This window comes from Triticum urartu, chromosome 7 (assembly GCF_003073215.2).
Source record: "Triticum urartu cultivar G1812 chromosome 7, Tu2.1, whole genome shotgun sequence".
In the NCBI taxonomy this organism is placed as follows: domain Eukaryota; kingdom Viridiplantae; phylum Streptophyta; class Magnoliopsida; order Poales; family Poaceae; genus Triticum; species Triticum urartu.
Genome location: NC_053028.1, coordinates 553,246,767 through 553,264,674, shown reverse-complemented (window position 1 = coordinate 553,264,674; position 17,908 = coordinate 553,246,767). Strand labels below are relative to the sequence as shown.

General features: G+C 47.3%; 1 protein-coding gene across 1 annotated transcript; it reads right to left on the bottom strand.

Moving 5' to 3' along the window:
- Positions 1 to 5,378: 5,378 nt before the first annotated feature.
- Positions 5,379 to 9,791, bottom strand: LOC125520099. Its single transcript, XM_048684923.1, has 3 exons — positions 9,626 to 9,791; positions 8,611 to 9,471; positions 5,379 to 5,900 (listed from the first exon to the last, which is right to left on the bottom strand). Exons 2-3 carry the CDS (start codon positions 9,462 to 9,464, stop codon positions 5,729 to 5,731), a joined length of 1,026 nt encoding a protein of 341 aa, XP_048540880.1. The 5' UTR covers positions 9,465 to 9,471; positions 9,626 to 9,791; the 3' UTR covers positions 5,379 to 5,728.
- Between the last annotated feature and the right edge of the window lie 8,117 nt (positions 9,792 to 17,908).

Genomic DNA, 17,908 nt, shown 5'->3' with positions numbered 1-17,908 from the left:
CGGCGCTCTTCATGACGAGGAGAGAGTAGTTCACCCTCAGGGCTGAGGGTATGTTCCGGTAGCTATGTGTTTGATCTCTCTCTCTCTCTCGTGTTCTTGAGTTGGCACGATCTTGATGTATCGCGAGCTTTGCTATTATTTTTGGATCTTATGATGTTTCTCCCCCTCTACTCTCTTGTAATGGATTGAATTTTCCCTTTGAAGTTATCTTATCGGATTGAGTCTTTAAGGATTTGAGAACACTTGATGTATGTATTGCATGTGCTTATCTGTGGTGACAATGTGATATCACGTGATCCACTTGATGTATGTTTTGGTGATCAACTTGCGGATTCCGTGACCTCGTGAACTTATGCATAGGGGTTAGCACACGTTTTCGTCTTGAATCTCCGGCAGAAACTTTGGGGCACTCTTTGAAGTTCTTTGTGTTGGTTGAATAGATGAATCTGAGATTGTGTGATGCATATCGTATAATCATACCCACGGATACTTGAGGTGACATTGGAGTATCTAGGTGACATTAGGGTTTTGGTTGATTTGTGTCTTAAGGTGTTATTCTAGTACGAACTCTATGATAGATCGAACGGAAAGAATAGCTTCATGTTATTTTACTACCGACTCTTGAATAGATCGATTAGAAAGGATAACTTTGAGGTGGTTTCGTACCCTACCATAATCTCTTCGTTTGTTCTCCGCTATTAGTGACTTTGGAGTGACTCTTTGTTGCATGTTGAGGGATAGTTTTATGATCCAACTATGTTATTATTGTTGAGGGAACTTGCACTAGTGAAAGTATGAACCCTAGGCCTTATTTCAACGCATTGCAATACCGTTTGTGCTCACTTTTATCATTAGTTACCTTGCTGTTTTTATATTTTCAGATTACAAAAACCATTATCTACTATCCATATTGCACTTGTATCACCATCCCTTCGCCGAACTAGTGCACCTATACAATTTACCATTGTATTGAGTGTGTTGGGGACACAAGAGACTCTTTGTTATTTGGTTGCAGAGTTGCTTGAGAGAGACCATCTTCATCCTACGCCTCCCACGGATTGATAAACCTTAGGTCATCCACTTGAGGGAAATTTGCTACTGTCCTACAAACCTCTGCACTTGGAGGCCGAACAACGTCTACAAGAAGAAGGTTGTGTAATAGACATCAGAGACCGAGGTGCAAGCTTATGTGGGGCGGTGGCGGTGATGTTGGGGTAACACAAACAACCAAAGACATGAAGATCATCATAGGAAGGGGGAGACCCGAACAGAAGATGATGAGGTGTATAACTCCATCGCGGTTTGCATGGCCGGATATTGAGAAGTAGAATGGCGGTGGCAAGAGCATCGGGCCAAAACCGGGCAGGCATATGTGCATGGAAAAGCTGCGCACGAACACTCTCATTGAGGGTGCGAAGAACACGCTCGGCACGACTGTTTTGTTGGGAGGTGTATGGACATCTAAGGCGGAAAACAGTGCCATGAGTGGATAGAAGATGTCGAATGGCGAGATTATCAAATTCTTTTCTGTTATCCGTTTGAAGGTGAGCAATGGTGCGATGGAAGTGGGTGTGGACTTAAGCATAAAAGTAGTGGAGAGTGGAGGCGACGTCGTATTTACGGCGTATCGGAAAAGTCCAAGTGAAGTGAGAAAAATCATCTAAAATCACAAGATAATATGATAAGCCCGAATTACTAGGCACTAGAGATGTCCAAACATCACAATGAATAACATCAAAAGGAAAAGTGGCTATTGATGTAGACGAAGGAAATGGCAAGCGCACGTGTTTTCCTATGCGGCAAGCATGACATGTATGAGTCGCCGATTTATTACATGAAAAATAAAAGGTGCTCAAAATTTTGTGAAGAGCGTCGGCGCCGGGATGACCAAGTCGAGCGTGCCAAAGCGAGACATCGGCATGAAGAGCAACCGGGCCGCCACTCATCGTAGGACCACATGGGTAGAGATCATCGGGGGAATCACATCAGTGCAGAACCCTCCGGGAACGAGCATCCTTGACAGAGAAACCAAGAGCGTCAAACTCAACAGTGACATGATTTTCACGAGTAAGGGTTTTAACAGAGCATAGGTTTTTGATTAAGGACGGTGAAACAAGCACATTATTGAGAGTAAGAGACGAAGAGGGAAATGGAAGAGAGGATGAACCGTGATGAGTGATGGGAAGAGATGAGCCATCACCCACCACGATGCGAGAGTTGAAGGGATAGGGAGAGGCATGGGAGAGGATACCGGGGTTGGAGGCCATGTGAGCAGCGGCGCCGGTGTCCATGTACCAATCGCCGCCTCCGTTGTAGGTGCTCGACGAGGGTGCAGCATGAAGGGCGGAGAGGAGCACCGGGTCATAGACCGGAGGGGCGCCACCATATGCGCCGTAGCCTGGGGGACCGCCGTAGGCCGAGGAGCCACTGTAGGCCGCGGCGTTGCCGTACGCCGCGGGAGCGACGCGGTCAGCAGGGCCTCACGAGAAGACGGCCGTGCCCCGAGGATGCCTGGAGCGGGAGGACGGGGAACGGGCATGGAGTAAGCATGCATAACGCCCGTCCAGGGATTGTACCCCGAGAGCCACGACGGAGGAGGAGCGGCCGTGGTTGCCGCGGGAGGGCACTGCGTCGTGTTGGCGTTGCGGCCCCGACCCCCGCGACCCTTCTGCTTGTGGCCACCAGCGGGCGCGGGTGGTAGGGTCGGAGGAGGCACGAGCGGCGCTGGCAGAGTTGGCGGAGCGCCGTGGCCAGCGGCGAGGCCAACGTAGAGGGCGGAGTGGGTCGCCTGCCGGGCGGTGTGACAAGACGCTTCTCCTCCATGCGAACGTATGTGACCGCCTTCGCGTACGTCGGCGTGACGAGGGAGAGGTTGACGACGGACTGGCCAAGGTCGGGGTGGAGGCCGCGGAGGAGGTTGGTGAGGAGGACAGAGTCATCGATGGTCATACCGACATCGCGCAGCTCGTCGGCGAGGACCTTCAGCCGCGTGCAGTACTCATCGATCGAAAGATCGTTTTGCTGCATAGTGAAGAACTCCCCTTGAAGAAAGATGCGGCGTTGGAGTTGATTGTCGAGGAAGAGATCACACAGGCGCGTCCACATAGCATACGCCGACGGGTCATGGCCGTTCACCATGTTGAAGAGGCCGCCAGAGATGGTGAGGAAGAGCCACTTGACGATGCATGCGTCCACAGCAAGCCACTCGTCGTCGTCCTTCATGTCGTGGAAGTCAACGCTCCCGTCAACATGCTCGATGAGATGGTAAGAGCGAAACAACAGCGTGAAGTAGGCGCGCCATGCGTTGTAGGATGGCGAGTCAAGGTCGAGGATGACGGGTACGTGGTCTTTGATGTGAAGCTCTTTGAGGCGGTCGGAGGTGAACATGGCACCGGTAAAAGAACCGGCGTCGGAGGCGTCGGCCTTGGTCATGATGGCGTCGGGTGGTTAGGGTTTGGGTGGTGTTGGAGGGAGGAACGCGACTACATGAGAAAGATGGTAGCGGCGGCGGCTTTAGGGTTTTGGGGAGAAGGTGGCGGCAATCAGTAAGAAGAAGGGAAGCGGCGGCGGCTACGGGAGAGGTGACAGCGGCTTGAGGGGTTTGGGGAGGAGGTAGGCGGTGACGGTGGCTACGGGAGAGGTAGTGACGGTGGCGGCGGTAGGCGCGGTAAAACTGATACCATGTAGAGAGAATATTTGGTGCAACTCAATTGTATTCCAAGAAGTCGGTCACAATATATACACAGGATGTCTTGCGTGACAAGAAAACTAATCCTACCATATCTCTAGGAGTCAACTATACAAGGCTAGATGATGCGAACTTCGACAGAAAAACGACGGTGCAAATAATTTTCTCAATCTTTCACGGTACAATGTCACCAAGAACGATGTGGCGCTCGCGATCTTGTAGCTGCAATCATCACAAAAACAGCACACACATCAAAGTACGTGGACGATCCTCCACGGATCAGCGGCAAACTAGAGATGGTGTCTCTAATCCCTCGCCAAAAACACAAAGCAATAACTTAAGCTCCTCGACAGAAACACACGAATTAGCTCGCTGCCGGGAGATACCCCGGCTTGACAGCCCCCCCCCCCCCACAATGATGCGATGTGATAGCTATAAATACTAGTCCAGCCTAAAGTAGATCGGAACCGACTTACTACCTCCTAAAAATCCTAACCGAACTAACTGTTGTTTAATTACAACCGGCCAATTAGGCAGGGCAATTAGGCACGCAGGCCAATTAACCTTTCCTAAGAAAAACGTGTACATGCTGGAGTCCTTGCTTGGACGCACACGTTACATGCATGTAGCTTTCTCTCGGTAGAAATTAGCATACAGGCTTTTGGACCCAGCTAACGTACGGACCGAGGCCAGGTGATCCTCTCTGCATGTTACGTGTCGATGACTGTGTGAACGAGCAAAAATCATTCTTGAACTGGGTCATGCACTGCGCGCTTCGTGCTGTCCAACCTCCGTGTCCTCTTCTCCCTGCAACCATGTCATGAAACACAGACATTTTGTTGCTTCTTTTGTAAATATTATTTTCTTGTTGCTGCGCCGATGTTGTACAATCTGACAATCTCGTCATTTTAACTTGTTGACGCAGTGCAGGTACAATATACTTCTCCTGTCTTCCTACCTTATTAACAAGATCAGTACTGGCAACACATGGGTCACATCACTAGAGGAGATAGGAATAGCAATACAAATATATCACGTTCAACAGTGCGGCGGCGGCGATGGCCTACGGCAGCTGCAACGGCGGTGGCCTCGCAGAGGCGGCAGCGTTCCGTGCCGCGGGGTGGTCCGGCGTTCTAGTCATGAAGTTTAGAGACACATGAGCTATTGTCTACACAGATCAATCTTAAGGCGCAAAGGAGTAGCAGTGTTGCTGTGTAGCAAACAAATGTCTACACAGATCGATCTTAAGGCGCAAAGGAATGCTGCAAAGAAAATGTTGCCCTCATCGTCATCGCTTCTCCGTGAGCAAGCGACTCGATTTCACCGTCATTGAGCAAGTGACTCTGACTTCACCACAAAATGACCACCAACAACACTGCCATTGAGCAAGCGACTCTAACTTCACCGTAAATGACCACCGACAAAACTCAAAGGCCGCGAAATGCCGCATGAAGATCCAAGCCAAGCAATCAACCACCCACATTGACGACATTGCAGCTCCGATTCTAAGGGCGAGTTAAGAAGCATGCAAGGAGACCATCTGCTTAACTATGATCCAAGTAGTGGACCCACAGCTATGCAAAGCAGGGCTTAAAGAGAGTTGATGCGAATATAACCAGTCTATCTATAAGGAAAATATTTCAGCTATTTTTTCACGGGAACATTTCAGTTATTTTTAACAGCACCACAGTTAAAACAGCGGCTGAACTATATGGTTCAGGCATAAGGATGAATGGAACTGCAGTTATACATCTCTATGATTCACGAAAACCAGGCAAATGCGCCCAGCCTTTACACACACAATCAAGATACAACAAATGTCTGTCATGGCTGCAATTTCGACACACCACATCTAAGGTAACAACAATTCACGATTGGGTTTGCACCACGAATCACGGACCCAGGAACATGGCATCATCGTCGGTTATTCGGGACCCCCAGGGATATAACTTCTTTTTCTTTTCACTGCCGCGGCAATGTAACTGTAAGTGACATCAGTTGGACAAGAGCAGGTTTCTTATCTGGTGTATCTGTCTTCCGCTAGTTTGGACGGTTCAGAGCCATGAACTTGCACTGCTCACTCATCGCCTGGAGCTGTGCATCCTTCTTGTCGACCATGGCACGTAGCCTCACATTTTCCTCCATCACCTTCTGGACTTCGGCTTCTTTCTGTGCTTTCTCGGTCTCGAGCTGGTTGGTCCTTGCGACTAGCCTGTTCACAAGCATACGAGGCTCAGTACAGTATTGGTTATAGATAACCGACTCAATGCTTACTTAACAGTACATGCTAGAGTGGCCTGATTTTTAAGCCTACATTACTTGCTGTACAAGGAAAGGAACTGTCAGCAATGCGAGTGCATTATCTCTGTTATATCTACAAATTTGATCATTCCTACGCACCAGTCAGGGACTTATTTTCTGTGGAAGGGAGGCGGGGAAGGATAAGATCCTTTTTTTTAGAACAGATTTTTCCTTTTCTGAAGCAAAGGGGGCAGGAGAACTGCCTATTCAGTAAACAGAGAGTGGTTAATATTTACAGAGCGGACCTGTATTGAAGGGAACGAAGCCTAGAACCTAACAAGCAAAAGCAACTACTCGCCCTCAATTGCACTGCTTGTCTGCATAGCAAAAGATCTAAGGTTGGTCTCTTGTCAAGCTAAATGACCAACCTGTTCACCAGGAGACCTCAGTGTAAAATTCCATGACTAGGATATGCTGACTAGTATCAACCAGAGAGCAGAAGAAGAAAGTAGGAAGAAGGCAATGGACAATGCATACGATTTAGCCAATGTCATGCAAGCGGTAGAAAGATCAATGATCCAAAATGTCAATTCTTAATCGAAACATCTAGAAGGTCAGAAAAGAGCAAGAACTGCAATTTTGGACCAAATGCGGACCGGCAGAAAACCAGATTTTCAGGCTTACCCAAGTCTATATGCATCTTCTTGACCACTAAATATCAATAAACATTTGGGACACGATTGAGGCACAGAACTGCTGCATTCAGGAGAGCAGTATATGGAACCAACTTAACAAATTAGATGGCAACTCTCTATCAGATGTCAAGGTGTGATAGAAGAGTAGTAACTGTGTCAACCAATGGTTGCATGATGTATAGTTAACATAATTGTAAGAAGATATCAGCAGACTTCTCAGTCTCACCAAATCCCCTCATATACGATGAAGTGGGTGATCAAACTGATGACAATATGTGATACACAGAGAAGTCTAGGCATAGCATTTTAAGTGCTAATTTATAACAAAACAGATATGTTGTGTGGCCTGAGGTTCAAAGAAAAGGTAGGACCCATTTAGTTGCAAAGATGGAATTGCTAATGCCTTGTTTTAATAAAAATGGGGCAGAGGGGAACCCCTTTTGATAAAAAAAATGGAATTGCTAACAGAAGATCAAACATATAGTACTAAAACAGCATTAGCATACCTGCACAAAGACTAATTTTGTTTTGCATCTCGAAGATACACGTCTTTTTGGCTTATAAACTAGTTCAATGCATAGCTGATTGAATATATTGTTAAGATATGCCAATGAGTCCATAATGCTGACCATGTTACAAGTTCAATGCATAGCTGATTGAATATTTTGTTAAGATGTGCCAATGAGTTTATAATGCTGACCATGTTACAAACTAGTTCAATGCATAGCTGATTGAATATATTGTTAAGATGGTAATCATGGTAACTACAAGTCTACCATGGCTTCACATTCAATAATGCATAAAACAGGGCCGGAGCCAGCGCCCGGGCTCGCTGGCCACAGGACAGCGTACATACGTGATAAACAATGGGGCAAATTCTACTGCGTGACATGGTTTACACGGGCAGCAGTCAATGTACATATGTGATAAACAATGGGCTCCTACCAAGAATCGACTAATATTTGACTAATTGGTTAATTAACTAGGCCTACCAAGCGCAGTCCCCTGACCAAGCGTAATGTTGCAGTCATGAGCTGCTAACTTCCCTTCTTCCAAAACAACTACTCGACAGGAACACGAGCAGTCACAGCCCTGTTCGCCATGACGGCACTTGCATGCTCTGTGATTTTCTACAGCACACTAGTGGTATGTTCTATCTGACTATCTCTATTCATGCAAGCTCTCTAATTTGAATATGTTCACAAATCACAGCACTTAATTTATGTGAATTAGAATCCATTTTTTTAATCTTGTAGTGTCTTCTAGGATGTTTGGATAGCTATACTTTTACTGGCAACATGGCAAGTTTGGTTCTATGGATGCGCGGTTCTATGACTTATGTTGTCAAGTCTCAACTTTATTTTGGTCTACAAAACTGGATATTGATATATCATATATTAGTTCACTTTAAAACTAAAATTGCATGACTACTATGTTTGGGGCTATGTTATATGTTGTGTATCCGAACACTCGATTTTAATTTCCAGATTAGACACTTAGGCTCAAGCTTGCCCAGGCTTCACAAAAGTTCTGGCTCCGCCACTGGCAACAAAGTAAAATTATGCAACGGTAAATGCCTATCAAAGAAATCATTGCATGCTCCATTGGAAGGAGGGAGATGAAAGTAATGGGAGGTGCTGGGTTCGAGTCCAACCACCACACTTTTGTTTAAAGATCTTATGGGTTTCAACCCTAGCCTACCCCAACTTGTTTGGGACTGAAAGGGTTTGTTGTTGTTGTTGGTGGTGGTGGTAGAAGCATATCAAAACACGGTCATGCCAGAATTTATGAAATAATTGGTTCATGCTGCTGCTTTGTTCAAAATCAGGAGGTTGAAATTAACTATTTCTACTCTTCCTTCCTCCGCCATTTTTTTTTTAAGTTTTCTGTACCAAGCTATACAAGTTTTGCCAGGGAAATTAACACATGGTTATACATTTAGACAGAATATAATTACTAGAAACAACACGAGACTTGCGGAAGTACCTGTCAAAAAGCTTTTCCATTGTCTCGAATTGCTTCTCCGATGAAAGAAGAGTTTCTCTGACACTAACAAGTGTGCTGACATAAGTTCTGAGCGACTCAAAGTCGTTCTTCACACGACTAAGCTCCTGCTCATTTTCAGCGGCGCGCTGCCTCTGCCGTGTAGTCTCCAGCACCATATCTTCAACCCGCTGCCTCATCTCGTTCAGCATACCATTCGTACCCACCGCAAACTTCTCCATCTCCTCGACTTTGACCGACATGGACTCGACCTGAATGGTCTTCCTCCTGATCTCTTCCAACCCAATCCTCACCTTTTCTTTCTCATTCGCAGTTTCGGACTCAGCCACAATCACTCTCTTGACAAGAGACTCCATGACATCGGTCACCACGCGGATGGACTTGAGAATATCATCGACATCTCCATCCCCCTCAACGGCATCGCCATTTTTCTGAACGCCGCTACCCTCTGCCGCCGTCCTGTCATCCGAACCTCCCCCACAGGAAGCGGAGTCAGTGGCCTTGGACCAATCGGCCAGGGGCACCCCATGCCTGTCGACGAACCCCACGCCGTCCTGGTTCCTGATCCCGCAGGACGTGTGCGCGAGGTGCGGTATCGCCATGATCCTGGCCTTGGATTTGAGGTAGGCCAGCAGGGTGGCGATGGTCTTGACCCTGCGGCACAGGTGCTCGAGCTCCCGGCCGGAATCGTCCTCGGAGCGCCGCATCCCGGCCTTGACCTCCACGAGCCGGTCGCGCAGCGCCTCGACCTGGGACTGCTGCTGCCTCAGCTCCTCCCTCCATTCGCACTCCCCGACCGGCGGCAGGCCGCTCTGGCTAGGGCCGTCCTCCTCCATGGGACCTCTGAAATTCGGGGGAGCAGATTGCGCTCGTCACTCGGGGAAAACATTCTGATTTCGGGCGCAGATGGATCTGCCGCCGAATTTGACCGCGCGAAATAGCAATCGCGCGGATTCGCGCGGGGCGTAGCTGGGGGGATCGGGAGTGGGGGGCGTACCTTGCGAACGCCGGCGAGGAGGAGGAGGAGCGGGCCGGCGGCGAACCGGATGGCCTCCGTCGGGGTGGAGGGGACGGGTTTGCTTTCTCTTCTCTACTTCCCTCGCCTTTCCCCTTTTCCTTCCCTTCCCGGACCAATCGATTGATTGGTTTTGGTTTTCGCTTTGAGCGAAATTTCCATTTTTATTTTGATTAGAGAAATCCTGCTGCTCCTGATTCATGATACTTGTGGGCCATGTCTACGGGCCCGGTTGGTGCACCACCGTGTGACTTTAAGTGATGGATTAATTGTGGGCCTAATCACCAGACATTCGTACTTGCATGACCATCACTCGGGCATATACCTGGCCAAACCTCGGGCCGGGCCGGGCATCGGGCCGGGCCTAGCCAAGCCCGAGACAAAAAACCTAGACCCGGGCCTGGCCCAGGCCGGTGTTCTAACTTCATTCATATTTGATTCCGCAACTGAGACCTTTTCCACATCTGTGCCAGGAGGGCAAGCGGTCAAAGCAGAAAGGGTTCTCACTTCTTCGTCTGGAAGGACACCGAATGGACCAAATCCTATCGATCTTTCCTTACGACTCGACTTAAAAAAAGGCCGTAGAATTGGATGATCGGGCCGAGGGCTGCCCCCTCTTCCCCTCGCTCTCCTTTCCTCACTAGTGCAGAATCGGGCAATAGCACCGGTTCGTAAGGCCCTTTAGTGCCGGTTTGATAACCGGCGCTAAAATGTAGGCACTAAAGCCCCTCCCCCCCCCTTTAGTACCGGTTCAGCACGAACCGGTGCTAAAGGGCAACCACGTGGCACGAGCCAGCTTCGGGGGCAGGGAGCCCTTTAGTACCGGTTGGTGTCACCAACCGGTATTAAAATGTTGGGGGTGGGTTTATGATTTCTTTTTCATTTAATTTTGTGCTTTCCATTTAATTATTTTTCGTTTGCTGGTATTTTACGATACTACATATTGTACACGTTATGCATATATATAAATAGAATTTCTAGTAGAACCGATCATAATATATATATAATCGAATGTCTCACAACCACCATTAATTAATTCACACATATATACACACATGTATATATATATACAATTTCTCCTAATTGGTGCCTCCGAAACCAGTGGCATTAGCCTAGCTAATTGGTGCCTTCGGAGCACGATAACAATTGGAAGTGGTTCATGGGGGCGGTAGCGGGTAATAGTATTCTTCTTTGGGATCTATGACCTGGTCGAGCAAAAATCCCGCTATTTCCTCTTGAATTGCTTCTATGCGGTCCTGTGCTAGGAGCTTGTCCCGCACCTCTTTGAACTGTTAAGAAGGAGATCAATATGCATTTGTATTAGTTGTGTGACTAGATATCGATAATGGTGTAAAAATTGTGAATAGTGTTCTGACAATCGATATCGTACCCACTCATGTCTTTGAGATTTGCTCCTTTCGGACGCCATCATGCGAATGTTCTCGCAAACGTAGTATGCACATAGATCATTCCCCGGCGCCTGCTTCAGGGCCTTTACGAGAATGGAATTTGATCAGATAATAATTAATCAAGCATGATAATTAAAGAGATGGCAGCTAGCTAGTACTACTTAATTACTTACCTTGGGTCGATACCATTTCAGACTTTGTTTCCATGGGCCTGGAGTGACCCTGATGAACTTTGCCCAAGCCCTGCCCGCCGACAAAGAAAATGAATAAATGGGTTATTAAATAGTTGTTATCAGGAAATGACAAACTAATTAAATAGGCCGAGATATAGTTAATAATGATTGAAATTACCTGTTGACTATCCCCTTCACGATGGTGTAGTCACTTACTTTCTTAAGTAGCGAGTCTAGTACTTCAATTGTTCCTTCATCAATTTTAATGATTAACAAGATCCAGTGAAATCTGCATGCACACATGTTTGCATGTCTTAATTAAGCGGGCATATGCAAGCAAAAACATGTAGCTATAACTAGTAAAGAAAAACAGAATTTATAGTACAAGACAGTGTAACTCACTGGAAATTGTAAGGAAGTAGTATATCTTCATTGTATTTGAGTTCCTTGAAGAACTGTAGCATGCTTTCCTCTACACATTTTTCGTGATATGGATCTATTTTCCATGTGTATTCTTTAATGGTATTTGGGTCAACGAACCCAATGCCATAGCGTCCACCTTTTTTCATTTCATAAATCTTCATCCTGCATAATACCACAGAAAAAAATATAGTGAGGATAATTACAGGTAATGATTGATCAAAATGATCACTATAGCTAGCTTGAGACTTAAATTATAGAAAGAAATCACTTACAGACAATAGCAACTGATGATAGATTTATCGAGTGCGTCTTTATTGTATAGCTGAAATAGTTTTGAATACTCAACGGTCACAACTTTCTTATGGTAGTAATGCTCCTCGTTGACATTCACCATGAGGGACTCTCGATTGGAAATCTTGGTAATGTCCATGTACCATTGATGCAATTCATGCATTCTCGTTGGGAGCTTATTGACCTCCTCTGGCTCGACCAAAGGTTGGCCCCGGGCATATTTCCGTTTTATTTCCTTCTCTCTAGTCGGAGACATGGGCTCGATATCGAGGAGTTGTCCAACAGTGATCCCGATCGATTCAGCCTGCGCAATATGCTCCTCGGTTATTACCACATCGCCCACCCCGGGAACGTTAACGGTTTGCCCACAATAATATTGGGCGCGCCTACTCTCATGTGTTGTTGGCACAACAAGCGGGGGGATTGATTGCGTCGCCTGTTCTCCCAGATGGGGAACGGTTTTACCGCTCCTTTTGCCAGCTGATTTGCTCGAGCTCGAGCTCGCCTCTTTCTGTAGACGTGCTCGATTTAACTTCCTGAGGTGGCGCTCATAGTCTGTGTCAACAGGCTTGGGAGCTGGTGGTCTAGCCATACGAATTAAGTGGCCAATCTTTTCCACAGGCACTTTCTCCCTTGGCGGCGGTGGCAGTTTCGGTGCAAAATGGGCTTCCACCTCGGCCTTTGATATGGCTACGTTTTCCTCCTCGGACTTGTCGTAAGGCCTCTGCTGAAGAGGCACGAGGCTTGGACCATATTGAAATCGCTTGCCTCCGCCTGTACCTGCAGTACTACCTCGACTTGTACCGCTACGCACCATAGCTGAGGTGGCTCTCTTCCGTGATTGCTGAGGCGGCAAAGACGGCTGACGTGGCTGAGTTGGAGGAGGAGGAGTGGCCTGAAGCTGTGCCGGACTTGGAGGAGGAGTGGCCTGAAGCTGTGCCGGACTTGGAGGAGGAGTGGCCTGACGCTTTGCCGGACTTGGAGGAGGAGTGGCCAGAAGCTGTGCCGGACTTGGAGGAGGAGTGGCCTGACGCGTTGGTGGACTTGGAGGAGCGGGAGTCTGCTGACTCGGTGGCGGACTGCGACGAGGAGTCGGATGACGCGGTGTCGGTGGCCTTCGAAAGATGATGCAATCCTTTATCCATAGAATGATACGATGGTTGGCCTCTCCTAGTGTGTGCTCATCGTCACCTCCAGGAATGTCAAGCTCTAGCCCCGAATATTGGTCCACCACCTCATCAACCAAGACACGAGCATAGCCCGCTGGAATCGGGTTGCAATGGAAGGTTGCCTCGGGGGGATTTGTAAAAGTAAGGGCGTCCGCCACCTTCATGGATATGTTCTTCATTTTGAAGTGTAGCTCGCAGTTAGTGTTCTCCATGATGTCATCCACTGGGTAGCTATCCAGCAATGCATCGCCCGAGGTGGAACCCATGCTGCTTCTCAGCATGGATGGGACGATGCTATCCATTGGTGGATCATCCGCTAGCTGCTGAGACCCCCTTTGCTGGCTAAGTGAGTCGATCTGCTCCTGCTGCCGCTGGAATTTGATTGCCAAGTCCGCGTGCGCTGATTCTAGGCCTTGAAGGCATTCATAGTCTAGCTTCCTCTGCTCCTCCTCCATATTCCTCTTCTTCTCCTCCGCAATCTTCTTTCTCGCACGGGTTCTGTAGTCAGCGTTACAGTCCGAAAACCCTTCATACCACGGAATAGCGCCCATGCCTCGTGTTCTTCCCGAGTGTTCAGGATTTCCCAGGGCACGCGTAAGCTTGTCGTTCTCTCTGTTGGGCTCGAACAACCCGGATTGAGCCTCTTGTATTGCAACAAGTAGCTTATCTTCGGCTCCGTCCAGACATGCCTTCTTCGAAACTTTGCCTGTCTTCGGGTCCAACTGCCCCCCATGCGCATAGAACCAAGTCCTGCACCTGGGGGGCCAGCTCAATGTTTCTGGAGTGACACCTGCATCCAGCATCTCTTTTTCAGACTTATCCTACTTAGGCATTCCCACCGCATAGCCACCTGGCCCCAGCTTATGGAACTTATCCTTTTTTGCGGCATTGGCCTTGTTTATTCTCGACTGTTCCTTAGATAATTCTAAATCCTTGAATTTCACGAAATCGTCCCAATGAGCACTTTGGTTCTCTAGTGTTCCCTCGAATACTGGAGTCTTCCTTCCTCCGTTGACATACTTGGCCCATCCACGAATCTTGTGGTTCTTGAATAAAACCGCCATCTTTCTAAGAGCAGCGTCCTTGACTTTCTCCACATCTGCATCTGTGAAATGATCTGGTAGGGTGAAATGTTCCATGAGCGTTTCCCAAAGCAAATGTTTTTGTCTGTCATCGACAAAAGTAACTCCTGGACATGGCTTTGCTGGCTCTCTCCATTCTTGAAGGGAGATCGGGAGTTGGTCCTTCACAAGAACTCCGCACTGACGAACAAACTTGTCCGCAATCTTCTTAGGCGCGAATGGTTCGCCATTAGGTCTGATTGCCTCGATATTGTACTTTACGCCCTCCTTAAACTTCTTGTTCGGGCCTCGTTTCGTCCTGTTGCCTGAAGATTTGCTCGATCCGGATGGCTGAAAGAAGAAAGATCGATTCGTTAATATATCTTCAAGTCATTTAAAACATGTGATGATCACCAGATGCGTGCTTATATAAATATATATACCTCGCCGGTATTTGTTGTTTCAAGATCAACATTTTCTTCGTCATGTTCATAGTTCATGACTTCATCAATTCGGTCGTCGCGATCGAATATCATATCACCCTCCCCGGTGTTGTTTAGATATTCGGAGACGTCATAATCTTCTTCATTCTGATCATCATCTGGCCCGCGAGGATTGCGTATGATATTGAACAGGGCCTCTTCTCCCTCTTTGCCGGCATTGTCCGCCATAGTTTTTGTTTAACTAATCCAAAAGAAATATATTCAAATTACAATGCATGGATGCAATCAATTAATAAGGAAAAACTGAATCAATCATAGTACATAATAAGCATCATCAAATATAATCTCGAATACGTCGTCTCGAATAATAGATATAATCTCGAATACATCGTCTCGAATAATAGATATAATCTCGAATACATTGTCTCGAATAATAGATATAATCTCGAATACATCGTCGGATCATGCGGCGCGGGCGGTGGACACCCAAAGAGAAGGAACCCTCACAGGATCATAGCTGAAGTGAGATCCCTGAAGAAACTGCCAGGTATTGGAGAACCTGCCGCCCTCTAACGCAACCATGTAGCGATGGACGTGTTCGTCCTCCTCCCTGACACGGCGACGTACCACCTCCGGCGGGGCCGGCTCCCTCCGCACCGAAACTGGCCCACGCGAACGCCACCAAACGAGATCAGGGTCGACGACCGGGGCCGGGTTCCTCATCAAGCGGCGCGCCCCTCCAGGCAGCACCTCCCAGTGCCAGCCCGGCGGAGCCCAGTCCCGAACATGGGTCAGCCGGACGTCGTCGCGGACGGGTCGACGACGAGGATGCGGGCCGGGCATCGTCGAGAACAAATACTAGCTATATGCCCGCAAAAAGTAACATTTTTTTAATGATTGGATTTTGATAACTAAAATTTCTAACATTTCTATATAACTAACATTACTATAACATTTCTAACAATGCTATATAACTAACATTTCTATAACATTTCTAATATTTCTATAACTAAAAAATAGAAAAAAATATAACATTTCTATATATATAACTAACATTTGTATAACATTTCTAATATTTCTATAACTAAAAAGAAAAATTTCTAACTTTTTTATAACTATTTCTATAACTAAAAAACAGAAAAAATTCTAACAATTCTAACTTTTCTATAACATTTCTAACAATGCTATATAACTAACTATTTCTATAACTAAAAAAAGAAAAATTTCTAACATTTTTATAACTATTTCTATAACTAAAAAACTAAAAAAATGTATGTGTGTGTGTGTGCTCACCGGCGAGGCGAGAGGCGACGGGGGGTGGCGACGGGCGCGGCGACGACGGGGATGGCGACGACGGGGACAGGGATGGGGCGGCGACGACGGGGACGGGCCGGGGCGGCGACGACGGGGACGGGGCGGCGATGACGGGGACGGGGACGACGCGGGATGAGCCGGGACGGCGCGGCGGTGACGACGGGGACGACGGGGACGGGGACGACGGGGCGGCGACGACGGGGACGGGGCGACGACGGGGGCGGCGACGAGGGATATGGAGACGGGGGCGGCGGACGACGGGGCAGAGGAGAAGAAGCATATGAGAAACTGAAATTTTTGAAGTGTTTAGTTATATATGATGGACCTTTAGTACCGGTTGGAGCCACCAACCGGTACTAAAGGCCTGTTTTGGCCAGGCCAAGCGGCGGGAACCGCACACCCTTTAGTACCGGGTGGTGGCTCCAACCGGTACTAAAGGGGGTGCGCTGGCAAGGTGTTGTGCGGCAAGTTTAGTCCCACCTCGCTAGCCGAGGGGCGTCCGCACTGGTTTATAAACCCCCGTGCGGTAGCTCCCTCGAGCTCCTCTCCAAAGCAGGCCTATTGGGCCTACATGTTCTGTGCTGCCCTGTGGGCCTACTGGGCCTTTGCGGGCCTACATCCTGGCCCAACAACAGGTTGGGTTTCTAGTCGTATGCAGGCCGCGCTGGCCCAGTAGGCGGGCTTTTTTTTTTGCTTTATTTATTTTTGAGTTGTTTTTTGTGTATTTAGAGTTTCTTTGTGAATATTTTTGCTTTAGGTACAAAAATTACAAACTTTCTGTTAGTGCCCGTAGTTTTCAAATTTGAATAGTTTAAATTTTGAATTATTTGAAATTAGTGTGAATCACTAGTTTGTGAATAACTTAACTTTAAAAATTAGTAAAGGCATGAAAGAATTTGTTTGCACATAAAATTTCTTCGCGTTTCAAATGCCAAAACACATAACTACCCTAACCATTACAGAGATTCCCTCCTGGGTGTGAAACACAGAAGAAAGTGATGATAGTGAAGCCGATCACATCCCAGATCTTTGGGCGTGAAACTTTTTCTTCGCGTGTGTCCCTTAGCGCTGTAACCATGGAAAATCTTCATCATTTAATGGGATGCTCGGGTCAATATTCACTGTGAATGGAGCAATTTCATCAAACTTTTCATAATCTTCTGACATGTCTGTCTTGTCATCCACTCCCACGATGTTTCTCTTCCCAGAAAGAACTATGTGCCGCTTTGGCTCATCGTACGATGCATTCGCTTCCTTATCTTTTCTTTTTCTTGGCTTGGTAGACATGTCCTTCACATAGAAAACCTGTGCCACATCATTGTCTAGGACGAATGATTCGTCTGCATACGCAAGATTGTTGAGATCCACTATTGTCATTCCGTACTGCGGGTCTTCCGTTACCCCGCCTCGTGTTATATTGACCCATTTGCACCGAAACAAAGGGACCTTCAAACCACGTCGACAGTCAAGTTCCCATATGTCCTGTATATAACCATAATATGTTTCCTTTCCTGTCCTGGTTTCTGCATCAAAGCGGACACCACTGTTTTGGTTGGTGCTCTTCTTATCTTGGGCGATCGTGTAAAATGTATTACCATTTATCTCGTACCCTTTGAAAGTCATTATATTCGAAGATGGTAACTGGGACAGCAAGTACAGGTCATCTTCAATAGAGGTGTCATGCATGGTACATGTCTGCAACCAGTTGGCGAAACTCCTGGTTTGTGCACGTGCAATCCAGTCATCAGACCGCTTCGGGTGTTTGGAGCGTAGAAAATTCTTGTGTTCATCCATATACGGATCCACCAAGGCGGAATTCTGTAGAACTGTGTAGTGTGCTTCAGTGAGAGAATGTTCGTCCATACATATTATTTGTTCCCCTCCTAGCGTGCCTTTTCCATCCGTCTGCCCTTATGCCGCAATTCAGGAATACCAATCGGCTTAAGGTCAGGAATAAAGTCAATACAAAACTCAATGACCTC

Excerpts from the sequence above, each read along its gene's own strand:
- LOC125520099 (XM_048684923.1), bottom strand. The coding sequence starts at position 9,464 with ATGGAGGAGGACGGCCCTAGCCAGAGCGGCCTGCCGCCGGTCGGGGAG. Across the intron at positions 5,901-8,610 it reads ATGGAAAAGCTTTTTGACAG|GCTAGTCGCAAGGACCAACC; the intron begins GTACTTCCGCAA and ends GCTTGTGAACAG.